At 44.2% G+C, this 15,701-nt stretch overlaps 2 protein-coding genes across 4 annotated transcripts; one reads left to right on the top strand and one right to left on the bottom strand.

Annotated features, from left to right (window-relative positions):
* Window positions 1-333: 333 nt before the first annotated feature.
* Window positions 334-9,622, top strand: cmya5 (cardiomyopathy associated 5). Its single transcript, XM_037481824.2, has 14 exons — window positions 334-587; window positions 1,408-2,050; window positions 2,198-4,963; window positions 6,101-6,196; window positions 6,333-6,551; window positions 6,643-6,665; window positions 6,823-6,947; window positions 7,065-7,199; window positions 7,330-7,485; window positions 7,634-7,781; window positions 7,908-8,041; window positions 8,180-8,279; window positions 8,355-8,531; window positions 8,616-9,622. The coding sequence occupies exons 1-14, from the start codon at window positions 493-495 to the stop codon at window positions 8,866-8,868; spliced, it is 5,070 nt and encodes a 1,689-aa protein (XP_037337721.2). The 5' UTR covers window positions 334-492; the 3' UTR covers window positions 8,869-9,622.
* Window positions 9,623-10,747: 1,125 nt separating this feature from the next.
* Window positions 10,748-15,505, bottom strand: mtx3 (metaxin 3). 3 transcript variants are annotated; one of them, XM_037481827.2, is made up of 9 exons: window positions 15,361-15,505; window positions 14,406-14,475; window positions 13,999-14,075; window positions 13,795-13,887; window positions 13,528-13,710; window positions 13,348-13,424; window positions 12,760-12,917; window positions 12,361-12,506; window positions 10,748-12,242 (listed from the first exon to the last, which is right to left on the bottom strand). In XM_037481827.2, exons 1-9 carry the CDS (start codon window positions 15,451-15,453, stop codon window positions 12,147-12,149), a joined length of 993 nt encoding a protein of 330 aa, XP_037337724.1. In that variant the 5' UTR covers window positions 15,454-15,505; the 3' UTR covers window positions 10,748-12,146. The 3 variants fall into 3 exon arrangements, with proteins under 3 accessions (XP_037337724.1, XP_037337726.1, XP_037337727.1); XM_037481829.2 differs by having other exon boundaries at window positions 12,418-12,506; window positions 15,361-15,504; XM_037481830.2 differs by lacking the exon at window positions 12,361-12,506 and having other exon boundaries at window positions 15,361-15,504.
* Window positions 15,506-15,701: the final 196 nt, after the last annotated feature.

Raw genomic sequence — 15,701 nt, 5'->3', positions numbered from 1 at the left:
TACAAGACTTGTGTGTGTGAGTGGCCGTGTTTAGTGTTGCCACTGGCAAGGGGGGGGTTACTGTTTCAGCACATGGCCTATATTTAACAAGGGGGATTTTGATCTTAAAGTCACACTGGCCCATTGGGCTGTTAGCCACTGGCGCAGACCATCTGTCCCCCTCCCCAAAATATGACTTTTCCACAAATCGATAATGATCTTTTTATCTAACAACTTAACATTAAAACATCAAAAACACTGCAAACACTCGACGCAGTGAGACCTGGGTCTCTAGAGAGGGTCTCCTCTCCGGCTCCACTCCCCTCTTTTCATTCCCCGCTCTATTTCTGTCCCTGGCTGAGTCAGATGGACTGCGCCCAACTCAGAATGACACAGGCAGGCACACCAACTTTTCTGAAATCACACTGGCAGGAAACATCTAGAGGACTCCTAAAATACACCGAAAAACAACATTGGGGACTGTAAAGAAAATAGTTGAAGGATATCAGGAAGATGGAGGAGTGTGAGATTCTGGATTCCGAGGGGACAGAGCTTCAGGAGTTAATGAGCCAGGACGATGACGACGAGGTGGAGGAACTGCAAAACAGGTTCTTTACACACTGGAGCTATAGAAGAATAACTTCCACTGTAACACGCTTTATTCTATGTGGCTTTTATCCTTGAAGATATAAATGAAGTCTACGAGGAACTACCTGTTGTTGGTTTAGCTTTAAATATATATATTATTGAGAAGTATTTTGTCTGGAGAGCGTGACAACCAGTACTTCCAAGTGACACCAGGTCGACTTTATTTATTTCATTCTCATCAAGGGATTGTCAGAGGGGGACGGATTGCAGCTCTATTCTAATATTTGATATTAATCACAACATTTTACATCTCAATTACGCTTCATACTTGGTGCTCCAGTTTTTCTTGTCATGTCATAAATATTAGAAGACACTGATATGTTTTGCATATCTGAAGGCCAGGCATCTCTTCACTAATATTACATTAATGACGGTGTGGGAAGTCACCTTGCTGTCACCCTGCAGGGGTTGAGCTGTATTGATAGCAGCTCAGACCACATTTTATTATAATTTTCCCAAGTCATCACTCACATTGGCAGCCTGGCACCCGGTCTGATCTTATGCCGTAGACCTCCGCATCAGCGGGTATCGTGTTCTCAGCTTAGATTTGCTCGGTTGTCTCAGGTGCGAAACGTGATTTTGTTGTGGTGGTGGTGGTTTCAATGCTGGCACACCTTGCATGGATATGTTTTGATTTGATTCATTGGTTTGTTCTCTGCTTGCATTACCATGAGCTATGCCAAAGGGATCTCCTGTTGCAGTCATGCCCCCACTCTTCTCAAGATCTGTGCATACAGACTACTTTACATCTTCTAACTGTTAATTTCTCGCCACATCCAGTCTGCGAGAGGTTGTCCAAGACCAGTCTGTGAAGCCAAAGTTCCAGTGCCTGATGGTGGATGCGTCATTCTCCATGGTAACTGTTCAGAGCGAGGACAGCGGTATTGTCTGGGAGACGGCCTCCAGCCGCTGCTCTACCCCTTGGGCCTCTGAAACCAGCTCCACCTCCGAAGCCTACAGCATGGAGGGCTCTGGAGCTGCAGGAAAGATCACCATCGTCTTTGATGAGGAAAAAATAGTCCGGAAGAGGACGAGGTCCGGAAGGAGCAGCCGTCTCGGAGACAGGCTAAGCCGACCTGGTAGTTCAAGATCTGCTTCAGCCCTGGGAGTGGAGCGGCCGGAGATGGCGGAGATTTCTCTTCCCAATGTCAAACTGGACAAAACGGAAACAGAGCCCGACTTAGAGGAAATCAGAAACAAAGATCAGCAGCTGTTTAGTTTGATTTCAGAGGGTTATGAGATTCTCAACATCAGAGTCCCCTCCAAACTCCCCACTGTGGATGAGGAAGAGAGCACAGAGCTGCAGGACAATTTATCTTATTTGGACCAGACTCCGAAGATCAGGTCCGGAAACAGAAACGACTGGAGTCTGCAACCGAATCCTGCACTGCCAAAGGAGGGGGAGTTACTGGATGACCAGAAGGTTTTTATTCACTTCTCTATACAATTGTAGTTGCTTTTTTTCTGCCATCCACAGGAAACGAGTAAAATATGAATTTGTCGGGTAAAATGCTGTTTTAAACCCCTAATTGTGCTCTAAATTGACTTGCTGTCTGTGATCTCTCCTCAGACCTTAAAGCGAGACTGTTCAGCGGACACAGGGCTCGGAAACACACCCTCTCAGAAAGAGAGCACTGGCGACATAGATTACTTTGAGAAGTTCACCTTAGTTGATGTGGTAGTTCCTGGAGAACAAGCTCCAGAGTTGCAGGAGGACGCAGAACAGCCGCAGGCAAAGCCCAAAGCTGAGGAGCAAAAGCCAGCTAAGGAGGCTGACAGAAACAGCCCCTCTGCATCAGAAGACTCCTTTGTCTTTGTTACGGATGTGGATATAGCGGGGGAACACCTCGACGAGGTCTTCTATGGAGCAGGAGCTCCTGACGATGCATTGCAGCAGCGTGGAGAGGATGAGGCTGAGAGTGGGACGAGAAGGAGACGACCGAGCCACAGATCTCTGATGGAGAATGGTTCAAGGTTGTTTGGGGCTGAAGACACTGTTCTCACGCCAATTTTTCTCTCCCCTGGACCCCCTAAAATCATTGACCAGATCCTGCTGGACGAGCCTACTGCCATGTCCTTTATGTACTCAGACCTTTACGAGGACGCTGTCGGCGAGAGGAGGAAGAGTGACGAGGAACGCTCTGAGGCAGAGAGCATGGCGTCTGAGAAAACATATAAGAGACGTTTGTCTGATTCAGATGAGGCAGACGGATACCTGGAGAAGTTTATTTTGAAGGATGAAACCTCCACAGTGCAGGTCGAGCCAGAGTCAGTGGAAGAGAACAGGGAGGGGAGGATGATGTGGTCGCAGAGTAAGTTTGACATGACAGGATGCCTGACAAGAGTGACGACAGAAGATGACGAAGACAAGTCAAAGACAGAGGATCCAGAGACAAGAGAGGTCAGTGTTGGGGATGGGAGCGACAATTTGCAATCAGCCACTTTGGAAGGAAGGAGTGAAATAATTACAGAGGCAAAAAAGGAGCTGAAAGAAATACAAGTGTCCATTGTGACTGAAGGGGAGTCACATGATTCCATTGAGGCCTCCACGCTGAGAGAGGATCAGATGGAGGACCAGGGGGTGAAATGTGGGGGAAAGATCAAGGCTCCAGAGAGCAGCGTTGATAAACCACTGATTGAAACTCAGAAGGTAGACGTAGTAGAAGTAGAGAAAGCAGAGGAGCGTGCGGAGCATCCGGCTGAAGTGCCGCCAGAAACCACCAGTGTTGTTCAAACTGAGCAGCCGCGTGACGCTCAGGTGGTTTCAAATGCTGCAGGAGAGACAGCTGCGGCAGCACCTGTAAGCAGCGAGGCGCCTCACATCACTGACATCTGTTTGTCTAAAGAGGCCGCTACAGACACCGAGATGATGGCTGATGATGAGAAAGAGGCCTCAGCTGGAGAGAAACAAATGGAGACATCGGCTCAAACCTCTCTGTGTGAGAAAAACGAAGCAGCAGATGTCGTGCCCGGGGATGTTCTATCGTTTGAGGTCATCACCGAGTGTGATTCTGCAGTACAGGCGTTAGTGGAGGTGAGTGAAAAAACAGTGGATGAAACAGAAATCCAAACGGAAATTCAGATCGATCTCCGGGAAGCAATAAGTGTTGAGACAACAGATGAAGAAGAAAAAGCTGGTGTTTTAGCAGAAGGAGCTGCAGTGGAGGGCACGTCGCCTACATTAATTACTGAAGGTTATCAGGAAACAGAAGTGGAAGCAGAGATTTTAGGTGAAGTAACCGAACCTGCGATGTTAGATGAAGTAAAAAAAGATTCAGATAAATCGCAGATTTCAAATAGTGAATCCATGGAGCATCAACAGGAGGAGCCAGTAGCTGATAGTGAGCTAAAAGCCACAGAGGACACTGGGAATGTTACTCAGGAAAAAGTACACATGGATGATGAGTTAGTCCTCCTTGTCCCCAAAGGACAAGCTGTAGAGATGGACATAGAGATCAGTCAGTTATCACAGAAGACTCCAAGTGATCCAGAAGCTCTCTCTGAACCTGACAGACTCACAGCACCTGAAACCCCCACAACGCGCCATGAGTCTCCTCAGGCCCCGACTGAACGAACAGGGACACGGCCTCGGCTGGAAGTTACACGGGACAAAGTTCTAAAGGAAGACACACTGTCAATACATCAGGTAGACAGTGGGTTCACGCCTCCAGCAGCTGAGGAGGAGGCCTACGCAGATGCGCCCAAGGAGAGGAGCGACTTTGAGGAAGTCGAGGGCGAGTTCCTCGCTCTGAGGAGCCTGACTCCACAGGAGGATTTGTCAGGGAGCCACAGTGAGGACAGGAAGTCAGGAGAAGCAGAGGCAGAACAAAAGGCAGAGATTCACAACGAGGGTGACGCCCCAGAAACCTGCATTACACGCGTTACACAGCATTTGAGTAAAGAGATCGATGAGCACAGGGAGGATGTCGAACCGAAGCACGACCAGACACCTGCAGAGGCCACAGAGGTGACAGCTGATGGGCTCGAATACGAGATTATATCGAAACAAGATGCCGAAGGAATGCCGGAACCGGACACGCAGAGAAATGTAGAGGAACCACTTCTGGAGTCCGGGCAGGAGAGAGATGAGGGGATGGAGATGGAGATGGAAGAAGAGGAAGAGGAGGAGAAGGTCCTTGATGATGAGTTCATAGAGGCGGACTATGAGATCATTGATGCAGAGGAAGAGAGCCAGGCCCGACTGGCTGCTGAGCTGCAGCAGATGGACAGGTTCTGTATCACCTGTGGATGTCTGCTGTCAGAGGACGACTGTTTGTCTGGAGAGCATCAACACCACGAGGTTGCTGCTGTGGACCAAGCCTACGAGGAGATAAAGGTATTGTGCATAATGCATTTTGCAATAGAGCTGATAGTGGTCACAGTGTTTTAACTGCAAAAAAATGATGAGGGATTTTTATACAGGGATGTCAAATAAAAATGTTTTCTTTTGAACAATCAACAAGTTGCAGATGCCTCTTTCTCTGTCATTTTATAGACATTATATCTGTTTCTTGTAACAGTGTGATCAATAAAGATCTAACAAGGGGATATAGCTATTTGTAGTCTAAATTGAACCATACAGGGTCCACCACATTTATGGCAATGTAGATAACTTATGTACTAGATATTTTAAATGAAAAGGTTTGGCTCAGTTAACAGTCCAATATTAGTAAAAATCTTTATGAATATTACATACTGGACAAGTGTAGCAAAATGGGCAAAAATATATTTAAAGTGCTAACATTTTGAGAGCAAATAAATATATTTTTAAGTGTATTCCTTGTTGGAGGTCTCTAACAGGGTCTCCTCAATGTTTGATCATCTCATCTGCAACTACGCAGCAGCATTTCTAATCTCTGGTGGCAAGCTGTCAAAAAGCTGCTCAGAATCATACAAAATAATTTCAACACACAGTTGTGATCACATACACTTATTTTGGGTCCTAAGTAGTCCTACATTAAACAGCTATAAGTTTTCCATTCACGCTGGCAGGCCAAAGGCTGCAGGCTGCCATCAGCCTGAAGCCAAGCACATTGACTTGGTGTGATGTAATGCTCTGCTTTGATCCATGGAAAAGTCCAGTGTGACATCATCAAGTGGAGACCGATACATCTGTCAGTATGGGGTCACCCATCTGCTTTTGTAATCTGTATTTATGTGACAGCATTTTGCATGAGCACACTTTTTTACCTGCCTGTGACAAGAGAGACTAAGTTAAAAGTTTTTTTGTACTGTGTGATGAAACCATAGACAATATGGGTCAAGTGGCGGATGTTTGATTTACAATTACATAAAATGATCCCACATCTAATCCCACATGTGACCTGAAATGCAGCATATATAATATAATATAATGCGACAACGTTAAGGTATAAATACCGTACAAAATGACATTGTTACAGTAACTACAGTGAACGTAATACGCTACATCCAGACTTAAATTTGACCTGCAAGCGACATTTTGTATCATCAGGAGAAGCTGAGTGACTGGATCTCAGAGCTTCAGGCGAGGTCAGAGAACATCGAGGACCTGGTGTCTGAACTCGAAATGGCCTACAACTCTGTAGAGGTAAAAACTAACTGCTAACACATTTAATACTTTCTCTTTTTAATATTTTCTATTAGATCTGTTCATAAGCTTTCGTTACACATTAAATAATGCACTCTGTTGAATATCTGTTTTCCTTCCTTCTAATCTCGACCAGGACCAGTGTGTGGAGAGCGAGGCAGCCATGCAGGCCCAGAATGAGGAGACGAAGGCTCTGGTGATGGAGCAGTACAACGACATGTCTGTCAGCATGGAAGAGGAGAAGAAGGCCAAACTGGAGCAGCTGTATGACCAGATTGTCGCCTTGCAGGAGAGCATCGACACCGCCAAGGCCACTCTGGAGACCACGGCCCGCGAGGCCGAGACTGACGCACGGGTGAGTGTTGAGGCTGATTTCATACGCAGACAATAATTATGTTTTATGTCAAGTTTTTAAAGAACCCCTCTTCAATGTGTTTCCCCACTAGTCACCTGAAGACATAAATGCAAGGTAATGTGAATTTAGTGAATGCAGCATTAGCCAGTCTGGTTTTATAATACAGTTTGCTGCTCGACCTGCACAGCTACCTATGCTCTGCATATCACTTTTTTTTGGACAATGACATGTATTTGTGGCCAGAGGCTAAACGCTGTGTATGTGTGGTCAGGATCAAGGCAACCCTGGACTCGGCCATGTCACTGGAGCTGGGGCCAAAGGGACTACTGGTGTTCGAGGACTATGCCAGGGGCAACGGCTCTAGCTCTCACCTCGCACAACGCAAGGGAATCCCAGGTAGCTTTGATATACACGTATATTTGCAAATTCACCTGACATCTACAAGAGGTCCTGTGCCATGGCCATGCATGTGGCATTTAATAGTCTTGTATGTCCCCCTGGTCTGTGCCTCAGTGCCTCAGAGGCCTACGCTGCAGCCTCAGGAGACTGGCTTAGCCACTAGCACCAGTGTCACGGTTTACTGGAAGGTCAACCCTGGAGATATCATCGACTGCTTCCAGGTCTACTGCATGGAGGATCTACAGGGAGGTAAATACTTCCAGGATGATGTTAAGTCTGCAAAATGTTTTAATCCCCATCTACTTCAGGCAATTTGAAGTCGATGATTGACTATTGTACTAAATTCATACAAACATGTGCATGTGCTTATGGCTGCTAGCGTCCACAGCTGTGTCAGAGGAGTACCGTGTGACAGTGAAGGAGAGCTACTGTGCCCTGGAAGAGCTGGAGCCTGACAAGACCTACAAGGTGTGGGTGATGGCTGTGAACTACACCGGCTGCTCTCTGCCCAGCGAGAGACTCTCCTTCACAACTGGTCAGTCCCCACAATGAAACAACAACTTTTTCAGAAAGCAGGATTTTATTCTTCACTAGTGTTTTGGAACAAGCAAAGATTGGTCATGTGTGTTACATTACAGCATCTGCATTTGTTTTATTGACACCATGTGTTCTCTTTGCGGCAGCTCCCTCCGTGCCGGTGATCGAGACGGAGCGGTGCACCGTCATGTGGGACTCGGCCACATTGCGGTGGAGCTCAGCACATAAGACTCCCGAGCAGAGCTACACCCTGGAGTACTGTCGCCAGTACGAACTAGAGGGCGAGGGGCTCAGGTGATTTTTCCTTTTTATTTGAATCAGATAGAGACACATAGAAAAGTTCTTTCCCAAGCAGACAAAAATCTACTCTCAAGTTTATGCATTTATATATAAATGTGTGCATGTGTGACATACTCCTAGGTCCATCTCAGGTATCAAAAGCTGTGAGCAGAGGGTCCTCCTGCAGCCCAATGAAAGCTATCTGTTCTACATCAAAGCTGTGAATGAGTGCGGAGCCAGCGAACAGAGCGAGGCCGCTCTCATTTCCACCAAAGGTACCAGAACACTCACCTAAACTCTGTTTCGGTTCTATTTGTGTGTAACATTACACTCGTACAAAAAGGAGAACAGAATTCCTGTGGTTTCCTGCACACATTCACACGTTATTTCACTCCACCTGTCACTGCTTTCAGGAACACGGTTCCACCTGCTGAGAACCTCGGCTCACCCCGCTCTGGAGCTGTCAGCAGACCAGACCGCCGTGCACTGCCACGCGCCGTCAACAGACAAGCAGTGAGCCTCAGTCAGCTCCAAATACTCATAAGCGTTTAAAGGATGTCAGTGAAGCAGGGTTTGCATGCCTTCCAGGTGTCCGTCCATCCTGGGCGAGTTGTTGCCGGCACAAGGACGTTACTACTGGGAGACCCTGGTGTCAGGAAGCACAACCTACCGGCTGGGAGTGGCGTACGACACGGCCGATAGAAACAGCCCACTGGGAGAGAGCCACCTGTCGTGGTGTTTGCAGTGCATCCCTACACCATCAGGGTATGCACAGGCTTCCCATCCCACCACTCTTTAACATTATCTGTGCTCTAAACCCTCCCGTCTGTGCCTTCTTTGTGTGTCCAGCTGCAGGTTTCAGCTGCTCCACAAGGACATTCTGTCCAGCATGTTTGTGAGCGAGGTGCCCGAGCGAGTTGGTACTCTCCTGGATCACCAGCTCGGCCGCATGTCTTTCTACAATGGCCGAAGCGGTCAGCTGTTGGGCACTTTCTGCCAGCAGTTCACCCGGCCGTGCCACCCGGCACTGGCCCTGGAGATGCCAGGAAGCCTGGAGGTCAGCATGGTGCCGGAGGTGCCAGAGTTTACCAAGGACAGCTAGCTCTCGCACGCTGAGGAGTTTGCGGTTCATGTTGGACTCAAATTGATTTGAATTATTTGAATGTCAGATTTGGGAAAACGACCTAATGCATCACTGAGAAAGCTGCAGGTATCCCACAGCGAGCAGAGGGAACAGTTCTAGAAACATCCGGTTCTTCTGTGGGATTATGTGTTTAAATGAAATCAAACCTGATCAATGCAATTTTCTCTGATAAACAGGAAATCAATTCAATGTTGTCTTGTTAACAGCAATGTCTTGTCTAATATCTTATCTAAAATGTCTTGTAAATAGCAAAAACAAAGGCCGTGTTCATGAATTATAACAGTGTGAAATACAACTGGGTGGAAATTCAGTGTCTTGTATTATGTTTTGTCACGGGAGAAGTGAAATGTGAAGGAGAAGTGAAATGTGGATGTAACCGGGTTGGGAGGGTTTTGTACCGTTTTGTAAATGTTCTTTGATTTACTTTACTCTTTCTTTAAACCCTTAAGGGTACTGTAATGTGAGTGAGGTCAAACTGCAACATTACTGAGACAAGCGATAGTTAAAGCCCTTTGGCGACACAGAACTTAGTGCCATGAAATGCACTTTGAGGCTTTTTGACTGTATTTCATATTGTGAATTTGTGTAAATAACCTTTGTAAGATCCTGTCATGTGCAGCAGCAGCAAGGGAAGATGAATTGTTTTAATTTCTTTCTCTTGTAAACTTGTTTTAACATCTGAGCTAAATGAACATATTTATTTTTCTATTTGCTCAACTGGACTGGTTATTTTAGCTTTGTAACACACATCCACCACTAGAGGGCTTCAGCACTCAAACGCTGCAAATATCGCCTCAAAATCCGGCAAGAATGTATTTCTTCCACCAATCTGCAGTTCTGAAACTGCTGTCATAACTTTTGATGATCTAGGAGGAGCCAGATACGGTTTTTCCCCAAGAACTCGTACCCTCTCCGACTCCGTTTCTGTGGGGAAAGAGAGCTTGGAAGGGAACTTAAGAAGAGAAGTGAGGTGCAAACACACATTGACAGCTGCTGGCTTCCACGTGATCAGTTGGACGGCTCCGGAGCAGCTCTTTGAAAAGTGACAGTAGTGGTTTAGGACATTTTATTGAAGCTGAATTCTGGTAGGATTTGTTTTTTTTGTTACAGCTGAAAGTTAAAACCCAGTCTAACCACAGCAAACTGTTTTTGTTCCACAACACCACAGCGTTTAACCCATTTAGGTTTACTTCTCTGACTCAAACACAACAACAGGATGGCAAAGGGTTGCTCAATCAGTGATATTGAAAAAGATATATAAATTTGGAATGTTGTGTAATAAAATTGTTAAAATGTAATGATTTCCCCAGACCTATTAAATAGCCATAATAGGGAGGTTCAGAATAAGCTTCTACCTCAAATGACCCCAACAATTCCTGATGAATCAAGTATGAATCATCTCCTTTCAGCTCATTTTTTCCACATCCAAAACCAAACAAAGAGCTCACTGTCTTCCCGGCATCTAAACAAACAATCATCTAATAAGCTTGGTGGGCACAGGTAACATCTTATTTAATTATTACTGGAAAAACAAGTAATCCATGTTGCTGTGCATTAAAAAGTTGACGTCTTTTAAAGCACATTAGCTTAACACTTTTAATTAGGATCTACTTTATGGTTTATTGGCACATTTAGTGAAATTATATTAATACCTTTATGTGGCTTAAAATGAAAACACAGTGGTTGTGGTTAGATCACATTTGTATTTCAATGATATAACAGTCCTTACAAACCATCCCCACGAACCGTAAAAGAAATGACACAAGATCAGGTGTCAAAATGATTAACGGTTAACATCTGGACAGCTGTTATGAGACACCAACAGTCAAAGGCACTGTAGTTCTTATGCTCCTCATAAGCCAGTTTTTATTTGACAAACCAAAAACACACAAGTGAACACACAGACGAATGCTTTTGTTTCATGGTATGGTGCTTTAAAGGAATTGTAACCTTAAAGTGTTGTATGTGAAACTTGAAGAGCCCAAGTATCTTGAAAAGGATCAATACTTTTAGATGGAGACACTAATGGGGAAAGTTAAGTAGACACAATTCTGAAGTGTTTGACCTGTGAGAAATATAGGAAGCATGACAATAATAAATTAAAAAGATCATGGCAAATAATTTTACGGTTCAATTTCTGAAACTCAGACAGGAGAATAAATAAAAAAAGGCGGGTAATGAGACATTCCCAAGTGTGGCAGACACTTCAGTATTGACCAGGTTTTAAATAGGCACAGCAAAGGACAACACAGCTGAAACATCTAAACAAAATAAACACTACACCTGTAAGATTGTCAGTGGAAACCATGGCAACAGATGCCAGTGGATTGTTAATGAAAAACAAAGACAGTGGTTTCTGATAGAGCTCAGGTAAACACAAACATATTAGTCCCACATAATGTGCATGAAGAAGTTAATAGTGAGTATGAACTACCTCAGTGTATCTAGCAAAAGCTGTGAAGAAGCTAATCAGCCCGATTAGAGGAAATCACAAGGAAATTATGATATTTCCATCATGAAAATATTTACAACTATACAAGTTATACAAAGCAGAGGAGATGAAAGCAAAGTCAAATAGGTGATTTATCCAAGTCATAACTATAAACCTTAGTGTACATAACACCAATTTATATTAGAATTTACAGACTATTTGTACAGGAGTTGGAAAAAGATCTGATATCACCACCATGATAAAAAACTAAACATATATTCCCATTTTGAGCACAACTCTGCACTATGTTAGTGATCAATGTGTCTTAAACAGATGTCATTACCCACCTCACGCAGGTGAGAAAATGTTCTCACTAGTCCTATGGTGCATAAACTGTGCCGAAAAAAGGAGGAACAAAAAACTAGAAAACATTTCTTACAAAAGCAACAAGAGGTCAAACTGTGCCACTTCGTTTATACACTGCAGGACTTCTCATTTACTTTGAAACTTTGTCATCAAAAACCACTTAGTGGAATTCCATCCATAACCACATACATGCACTCAGCCTTTTTTTAAAAACCTGCCCTTTTCCATCTGTCAGACCAACATCTTTGAAATCAATCAAAATTATATTTCTTTAAAATAGCCTCTGATAGTTAGTCTTACATCCAATAAATATTAGGTTATTTTCCATACAAACTATATTTCCCCTGGATGAAAATGTTCTGATTTGAGGATGTTGTCAGAAGTGCACCTTTTAGTGGTTCTCCATGTTTAGGCCTGCATCGGGGTTGACAGGTCAGGGTCAGGCAGGGGTCGAGTTTTGCTCGCTGGCCAGGCTGGGTTTGGGGTCTGGTCTGTGGGGTTTGTGCTGAGGGCTGCTGCGAAGGTTGTCATCCATCTGCAGTACCGAATGTCCAGTTTAGTGAAGGAACACAAGCGGAAGCAGTACATTAAATGACAATGATTCATGAAGGGACACTATATACTGTATACTTTTAGTACAGCTGAGACTGTACCTGCCAAAAGCAACCGTGCCCCCATGCAAAGAGACGATAAAAGGAAAGCAGAAGCACCTTCTCTATCAAGTTGGACTCTTTGTTTACAAGCTGCGTTAGTTTCTGGAGATTGGCATCCATTGTTTCCTGAACAGGTGGAGGGGGACCTGGAGAAAAATGATGTAAGCGGACACCCACAGACGGAGAGACAGCAGAGTGTCAGTGGAAGAGGAACAGCGTTACGCTGATCCCTGCACCCAGAAATCGAGCAGATTCAAAGAGCAGGCATGCAGTGAAACAAAGATGTGGGATGAAGGAGGTTAGTAGTGTTAGATGTGTGCATAATGTAAATTGTCCCCTGTGTGGGTTTCAACAAGCTAAAGCCCTAAACTGTTATTTCAGTGTGCGTGGCGATCTTACAAGGGCGGTCCGAGCTGAAGTAGACTGCGAGGATGTTGTCACAGAAGCTTGTGAGGTTGTCAAGCTGACGGAGGTGGCTCTGCAGGGGGCTACTGGGGAGACTGGCTTTGTAAATTGGAGCCAAAAAACCAAACACAAAGGCATCCAGACTGGTTGGCCTACAAAAATCAACAAAAACAACAAAAATAAGAGACAGGCGATATAGGGCTATAAAAAAAAGGTAGAATTACTTCAGTGTTCCTTCAATCCTGAATTACAACTGATCATTTATCTTAATTAAAAAACGGACGCTGTATTCTTTCAATTTTATCCTGGAATTATTGTGAAATATACTTCAGAGAACATCAACTTAACCACATTATTACTTTTAAAGAAATTTAAAGATATCCTATTGGCACATTATTGTGATCAATTGTAATCAAAGGGCAAAGTTCATATTTAATGAATAACAATAATAATATATTTTGTTAACCAATCCCGACACAGACTAATATACAAATAAAAGAACAGTAAATCCATCCCATTTACATCACTTAAATGTGCTGCACATATACTGTGTGGTCCATCAAATGGCATTAAAGCACTCACAAGTTGCCAAAGAAGTAGTTTTCCATTCCCAGCCTGTATGAGAGGAGATTCAGGCACTCTTTAGCATCACTGTAGATCTGAGGAAGACAGTGAGAGGTCCTTACAGTTGTGGAAAGAAATAGACATCATGACCAAACAGAGTTGACACAACTGTGTGACTCGTGACAATTAATCATTTACCTTTCCCTCGACCTCTGTGATTTTGTGTAGCGGGGCCTCTCCTTTCATTAAAAGGATGCGGGAGAGGGCGGCGTTGGCATGGTGACTTGGGACCAAAAAGTTAAGAGGGAATGGCGAGCGTGAAGCAAACCAAGGTCGCGTCAGATTGGCGTAGTTTTCTGCATCCACCCAAAACGTGTGCAGCTACGGGACACAAACAATCACTCGAATTATAAATATTACACACAAATTAGATCAAGAGTCAAGAGAGAGAGATGATGGTGTTACCAGAGCTGGACGTAGTTTTTCTTCAAGCAGAGCGATGTATGCCATGGTGTCGGCTCCTTGTCGGGCTGTCAGTTCATAGTCGGCATTAAATCTCTAAAAAAAGAAACACATTGTATACATTACATCTACCGATTCCGTTATCTGGGATTTGGGGACATAATGACCACGTTACGGTTACGGAGCCACTTTGGAATTCCCCATCACCTGTTTTCTCAAGAAGTTGAGAATATTTGTAGGTTCTTGAACTGCAGAGTCTCCACACAGCAACTCTGGGACTGTTGCTGCAGGTTGAAGAAATATTACAATTTAGGGGCTAGCTGGCATCTGGTGTGGCTACTGTAATGGTAAAAGATGTTATAACATAGGGTTATGCTAAAAGTGATTATTGTCTGTATTGAAGTAATGTGCGAAAAGCAGAGTGCTTCAAAAGGTTTCCATTTGCAGCTGTGTGTGAAGAAAGGAGGGCGAGTCAACTTGCTCTCACACAAACGCTCCAACAAAGGACCTCTGTTACCCCATCTTAACCTTGGTTCTTATCTACACTTGCTTTGCAATTTTTCATACCTGCCCCTGAGGATGGCCTTCATGAGTGTGTATAAGCTGCAGCCTACCTGTCAGAGTTTTCCATGTCCAGTCTATAGGAGAAACAGTAATTTTTGCCCCAGAAAACTTGGCGTATGCCTGAAAGAAAAACAACAATTAAATCAGAAAAATGGTAATAAAAGAAGCAAGCAAGCAAAAACGTCAGATGGGAAATAAAAATAATTGCAAAAGTCAACGGTAGTCGCTACTTCCAATTTTTTTTTTATGAAATCATTTGTTGATTGGACTAATAGAAATGTATGGATTCCAAGGTGAAAGCTTCAAATGTTCAGAGAGAAAAGCAGCCAAACACAAAACTGTCGGCCATAGAAAATTAGCTGAAACCAAAAACGATGTCATTTCAGGTTGATTAACTAGAACTAATGTTACTTATTACATATGAAAGTGACAAAAACGAAACTAACAAAATAACGTTTCTAACCTTTAAGGGTGAAACTCGTCATCTTTGCGGGGAAAAGTGTCACCTTGTGGTAAACGCAATAAGTGCATGAAGTGACCGACGGACCAGCCGACAGCATCAGGCAAAGTGGTCACGGTACATTTTCATGACAAGGTCATCACTACATCGATCCTCCTCTATAGATAGACGGCGAGATGTGTTCGAAAGTAAATAAACATACCGAGTTAAAATATTAGCCTCAACAAGCTGACCTTGGAGGATCACATTTACGTTGCCAATGAGGGTGATTTCTGACGGCCAGTGGTGCACAAAGGGCAGACGGTGCAGGGAGCACGTTATGTATTAGCTGGGCAAAAACTAAATTGTAAAATAGTATTCTCAATTTTGCAACCAGAGTTCAGCACGAGCTGCTAAATTAGCGTCACAGGCAAACTGCAGCAGCTGCGTTAGCATGGCAGCTAACCAGAACCACGCAAAGAACGACCCAGAAGAAACACCTCGCCCTGAAAGGTCGAGCGGATGTGATGACCGTGTCAGTGTTTACAAGCGGACGACAACGATACCTGAACTATTAGAGACTCGGTGTGGACGGAAGGCAAACCCCAGTCTCCTCCCCAGCACCTCAGCTCCATGGCAGCCGCCATGTTTTGATCCATAGAGGGAGATGGTGACGTCAGCAGGTGTCATATCACGGGCGAATAAATGAAACAGGTGGAGCAGTGGAGAAATCAGTCTCTGGCTAATGGCTTCCCCCCCGTAAAAAAGATCTATTTTTTAGAATGATTACTTCACTTAAAGCGTCATATACTGGTGAGTTATAATGAGGAATTCATGAAAGGGTTAAACCATCTCCAATTATGACATTGTTATTTTCCATTTTGGGTTACTTGTTATCAGTTGCAAT

This window comes from Pungitius pungitius, chromosome 5 (genome assembly GCF_949316345.1).
Source record: "Pungitius pungitius chromosome 5, fPunPun2.1, whole genome shotgun sequence".
Lineage (NCBI taxonomy): Eukaryota > Metazoa > Chordata > Actinopteri > Perciformes > Gasterosteidae > Pungitius > Pungitius pungitius.
The sequence above is the reverse complement of the archived record's forward strand: the minus strand, read 5'-3'. Positions and strand labels throughout refer to the sequence as shown.

Excerpts from the sequence above, each read along its gene's own strand:
- cmya5 (XM_037481824.2), top strand. The coding sequence starts at position 493 with ATGGAGGAGTGTGAGATTCTGGATTCCGAGGGGACAGAGCTTCAGGAG. Across the intron at positions 4,964-6,100 it reads AAGCCTACGAGGAGATAAAG|GAGAAGCTGAGTGACTGGAT; the intron begins GTATTGTGCATA and ends TTGTATCATCAG. Across the intron at positions 8,532-8,615 it reads TGCATCCCTACACCATCAGG|CTGCAGGTTTCAGCTGCTCC; the intron begins GTATGCACAGGC and ends TTGTGTGTCCAG.
- mtx3 (XM_037481827.2), bottom strand. The coding sequence starts at position 15,453 with ATGGATCAAAACATGGCGGCTGCCATGGAGCTGAGGTGCTGGGGAGGA. Across the intron at positions 14,076-14,405 it reads GACATGGAAAACTCTGACAG|CAACAGTCCCAGAGTTGCTG; the intron begins GTAGGCTGCAGC and ends TTCAACCTGCAG. Across the intron at positions 12,243-12,360 it reads GGCACGGTTGCTTTTGGCAG|ATGGATGACAACCTTCGCAG; the intron begins GTACAGTCTCAG and ends TCGGTACTGCAG.